We start from the raw sequence: 4,700 nt of genomic DNA, 5'->3' as shown, positions 1-4,700 counted from the left end.
GGCTGCTCTGCCCACCGCGGCCTTTGGTAAATTTTCAGTAGGTCAGTTTTAGGCAAGAAGCTTGGTTGAATTTGCCCACGGCTAGCTCAATGACTGCTGTGGCCAGTTGGGAAACATGTGCGATGGGTAGAACCGGGATAGCTGGAGCAGCTCCCGGTTAGGGGCCAAGAAAAAGCAGGGCAATGGGAACATCACAGTGCTATGGCCACCAGGCCAGCCGAGCTGGAAAGGTAAAGGGAACACTGGGTGAGCCAAGTCAGCTACGTGCTGTCCGGATGGTGCTGAGGGACAGCAGGAACCTGTGCTTGTGAACGGTTGCGAGAAACATGATGTCAACTGTGAAATAACAACTGATTCAGAAGTCCCCTTTTTCCATGCAGGTAATGCCACCAGTCCAGATGAGCAGATATAACACCAAGTCCAGGCAAGCCTAAGCGAGCACATCTCACGTTTGTAAGCACACAGAAGTACCAAGAAATTTGAATATCCTTTTATTTACAAATTGTAATGCACACGTCAAAACACAGCATAGCCACACAGCTCTAACTGTGATGACACTCATACTGTATTCGGCCATGAGACGTCGATGGGAAAGGCCACGTTTTGTGGAAAGACAAGTTCCAAAATTAACTACCCCGTACAGGGCTGTGAGCTGTGACAGCAGCCTCGACCGCCGGGAAAACGTAGGGACACCACAGAACTGACTACAACCAACTTGAGGGCAGTTAAGCAAAAACGGTCTCTGAACGGTCCCAAGATAAAAGCCACGCCACGCTTCTCTCCCCGCAAGCCGCTGTCGAGTTTTACACTTACGTGTCCCATTCCCCCCGAGGGACCTAAAGGACTGATGACTTAAGCGAGTTACTGAGCGCTCACAGAAGCCGTTTCACATGCCACCTGCATCACAGCTCAGTATTTTACGCTGATATTCTCCCTTCACCATTAGCAGCAGCCAGACATTCACCCAGCGCAGCCAGACAACGGGCCCAGTTAAACACCCGAAAGCCAACTGCCCAAAGACGGGGCGGGGGGAACGAAAGCATGGAAGGAAAAGGAACCTAACGCAGGGTCACACATGCTGCTGAGCATTAGCAAGGGTTTCGAAGGAACAGCTGAGAACATTTACACATTTAAACGTCGTATTTCTTGCACAGACATTTTCTTCACCGACGTTTTTGTCAAGGCAAAGGTGCTTTCCAATACAGATCAGGTAGCCCACCAAAACACGGCAAATTCAGCAGCTACCTACTCTCTTCACTATTCATTTAAAAAGCAAACCCTCAAGAGGGCAGCAGTTAGACAAAAGACAGCCCAGCTTCCTTCAAAATCCTCCAGACTAGCTTCTGCCCTTGTCACACACCAGTAACCAGTGTTTTTTTCTGAGCAGCCTCAGACAAGACCTGGCCCTGGGCCAGAAAGTCAACATTTCAGGAGCGGTTTTGCAGGCAAGGAATCCAGCAGCAATGGCAGCGCGAGCTCTGTCCTTGGACTGGACCCGAGCCACTTCCCGTGGCAGTCCGCTGCACTAACAAGAGAGTAAGGGATCTTCCTCTCTCCTGCGGAGACCTTGCAGCTTTAGCACCTGGCAACTCAGGTGGGTTGTTCCCACTGCTTCAGCCACCTGCATCGAGAGGAGAAAAGCAGAACCGTGTCATGGACAGGCTACCAAAACCACAGGAGGTACTCCCTGGTGATATGCTTCCTTTGTTTGGATTTATTACACGTCCTTACCTTGCTAAAGCTGTGCACTTACGCCGCTGTGCTTCACCGATGAGACAACTTTAGTAAGCTTTCTTTTTCCCCCACTTCTATTATCAGGATTGCTTCCCATTCCCAATGTTTTTTCTTCTTTCGTCCTAGTAGCATTAAGCCATCGCATCACGTGAATACAAGTGCCAAATACTCTCATATAGATTAAAAGCACATGCAGCATTTGTGCAGAGATTTCAGAATCAGCAGTTGCTCCCTCTCCTCAAAAAAGAAACACCAGAGCCCAAAAGAAAAAACTTAGGGTGCACATGTTGCACCCGCATGTTAACAGTATCGCCATGACACGCTCGCGGCTATCTGTAACAAACACCGAGTAAGGGAGGAGGGAGACTGCGGCGCCTGGTGGTCCCTGGGGCCACAGGAGGAATCCCCAGAGGGACAGGTACGGGATCACGTCCAGGCTGGCAGCACCAGGGTACCCAGAGCATTGAGTAAAGCCTGTCTATGCAGGGGACGCAGTTCCAATAGAGCCGGTGAGATTTTGGAGCACAGCTTCTGAAGACCCTTTCAGAGCCCCTTGTCTCCTTCCCTCTTTATTCTCCCCAACTTCTGCTCCCTCCGGAAGGTGCAGTCCTTCTGCCCAGCCTCAGTGAGGGAAGAGGGGTGATCATGAGAGTAAAAACCCTCAGCTAAGCACTGCAGTTCTCATTTTCAGGAGGATGAGACACTCCACACATACAGCAGACTCCCCGGAAGATGCTGAGCAGCAAGAGGTAACAATACCCCAACAGAAAAAAGCAAAACAACAAACAAAACCATACCATTTTTTCTACGAGGTTGTTTTTCAGACAAAATGACTTGGAGAACTGCATGTCTTCCAATGGGCAAGATGAGAAACTATTAAAACCACATTTAAAAGCCTCAGCTTAAAACAATCTAGAATGGTAAGTCACGATGCTAAGTGAAAGTACGAACAGTGTGGCAGAGTTCACACTTAGTACTTCAGTCTTAAGACTACAAGTCAACCACACAGCCAGGACTTTTCCTAAGCCTCCTTCTCTCCCAGACTCCTATCTCGTGCTTGGAGAGCACTGAGGTATTAACAGCTACCTTAAATAAATTTCGAATGCATGACGCAGTTACTAAAAATTTGCCCTAATGTTAAGCTTGACAGGCCCCCCCAAACGCTTTTCTCCCTCTTGCAAGTCCATTTTCTGTGATGCACTTGACAGTGCTGTACATACAACCCATTTTTTCCACTCCTCACGTGAAGGCAGCCACTTTCCCCTTTTTGTTATTCTATCAGCTTCCTCAACCCCCAACTTCATGAGCTGCTTAATTTCCAACACCAATGCCCAGCACAACCATTTGCCTGCCGCAGCCAGCTTCGGTATCTGTAAAGCAAGCTGTGTGCTGCCTCCGTAAGAAGTCTGTCCTAGCTAGGAGTCCTAATTGAGAACGTGAAGTGCAAAAGGATTTCCCCATTGCACCTCCCAACTAGGTAAGCGTTCATGAAACTATCCATTTGAAAGCCACCAGAAGGCTACACCGCAGAAATCGAAGCCTACCTTTTACAGGCAGGTGTGATCTCCTTCTCCGTAAGGCTAGTGCTCAACTCTGGGGAAACTGGCTTCTGACGCATCGGGCATCAAGGTCCCCGACAGCTGTAAATTGGGAAGGAAAAAAAAACACCCGAGAGAGGTCAATTTCCAAGTGTAGTATAAATAGAGAGAACAATCAGAAACTGCCTTCTAGGGACATACGCAATGCCGACGTGCAACTTAACACACATCTGTTCTTTGATCAACTCGGACTTCAGAAATGCTCCCCCTCCCAACAGTCTGCCAAATCTCAGCTGGAAGCAAGGCAGCCAAAGTGACTGCCTATGGAGTTACTTAACTCCCAAACAACATTTCAAATGTTACTGAGGAACTAATCTTTGAGAGAGTTGCAAGTTTTCCCCTTCTATGCCTGGCTCCTACGCTTTCTCCCTCCCTACTGCACTCAGCCCCTCAACTCCTAACACAGCCAGAACAGTTCTCCTCAAAACATGCGTGCCTCCTGGTCTCCCTTCAACTCTGGTAAATCAGGCTTACTTCCACCTTGATCCAGCCAGCTGAAAGAGCAACAATTCAGGTTGTCTGTCTTAGCAGCGAGAATCTAGTATTTAGCTAACCTCAGAGAGACAAATAGAGCCCCGCGTTTCATCCGTGACCCTTCTCTTTTCCCCCAGCATAAGGCCTCACGTCCTTCTACTTAGACAGTTAAGAAACCAAGGCAAGTTCTGCTTCTGTTAAGAGGCACCCTGGAAATTTGTGGGTCACACTGTTCACAAAGTCACGAACCAAACAAATACAGAGCAGCACAAACCGCTTTATTGCCTTGTTACCTGCTGTGAGGCCAGGCTTGGGTTATGGAGGTCAATAGCAGCAAGGGAGGGGACACGGGACTCTGAAACGGTTTTATTTTCCTTTTTCAGAAATCTGGGATGCCACGCTGCAAAACACAACCAATGCATACCGTGTTACGGAATCAAGAGCTGACTGCTCTAACGCACGCTGCTTCCCGCCACTTATTTAGGATCCAGGTTTTATTTAGAGGACATCGCAGCTCATACCTTCCACTCCTCTCAGTTCAGGGAGATGATTTAGTTCTGGCAAACGCACATCTGTCTTGGAGAATTCCCATTTTTTCCTATTTGCCTGAAGGATGTTTTTTTCATTAGTAACCTGTAATCAAGGGCATAAATACCAGCTCATGAAAATATAGGGGGGGGGAAGCTATTTTCAAGCTTAAAAATGCATCAACACAGCAATGTTCCGCTGTAGTTGGAACTTGTGCAAGAATAAAAAGACTCTAATGTGTGTGACGGAATCCATTCTGCTCAAGTGTCATTTATACATTAAAAACAACAGAACAGCCACAGCAAAAAACCCCCAATCATCTACGCGAGACTGCTTTCAGGGAGATAAAACACTTGGAGAATGGCT

At 48.0% G+C, this 4,700-nt stretch overlaps 2 protein-coding genes across 4 annotated transcripts in view; both read right to left on the bottom strand.

Moving 5' to 3' along the window:
• RCHY1 (ring finger and CHY zinc finger domain containing 1, E3 ubiquitin protein ligase) overlaps nt 1-577 on the bottom strand; it is a 6,636-nt gene extending 6,059 nt beyond the window's left edge. Inside the window, exon 1 of the mRNA XM_009320425.1 lies at nt 565-577. Coding sequence (XP_009318700.1) covers nt 565-577 — 13 coding nt within the window. The remainder of the gene's footprint in view (nt 1-564) is intronic.
• Nucleotides 578-686: 109 nt separating this feature from the next.
• The window catches only part of CDKL2 (cyclin-dependent kinase-like 2 (CDC2-related kinase)), a 15,300-nt gene continuing 11,286 nt past the window's right edge, over nt 687-4,700 (bottom strand). Inside the window, exons 10-13 of one of the 3 annotated variants that reach the window (XM_009320417.1) lie at nt 4,328-4,439; nt 4,100-4,206; nt 3,279-3,374; nt 687-1,621 (exon numbers count right to left, since the gene is read on the bottom strand). In XM_009320417.1, coding sequence (XP_009318692.1) covers nt 3,315-3,374; nt 4,100-4,206; nt 4,328-4,439 — 279 coding nt within the window. In that variant the 3' untranslated portion in view covers nt 687-1,621; nt 3,279-3,314. Of the gene's footprint in view, nt 1,622-3,278; nt 3,375-4,084; nt 4,207-4,327; nt 4,440-4,700 lie in introns of those variants that run through there. The other 2 variants (XM_009320418.1, XM_009320419.1) reach the window with 2 other exon arrangements.

The sequence above is a fragment of the Pygoscelis adeliae genome, unplaced genomic scaffold (genome assembly GCF_000699105.1).
Source record: "Pygoscelis adeliae isolate BGI_AS28 unplaced genomic scaffold, ASM69910v1 Scaffold143, whole genome shotgun sequence".
Taxonomy (NCBI): domain Eukaryota; kingdom Metazoa; phylum Chordata; class Aves; order Sphenisciformes; family Spheniscidae; genus Pygoscelis; species Pygoscelis adeliae.
The sequence above is the reverse complement of the archived record's forward strand: the minus strand, read 5'-3'. Positions and strand labels throughout refer to the sequence as shown.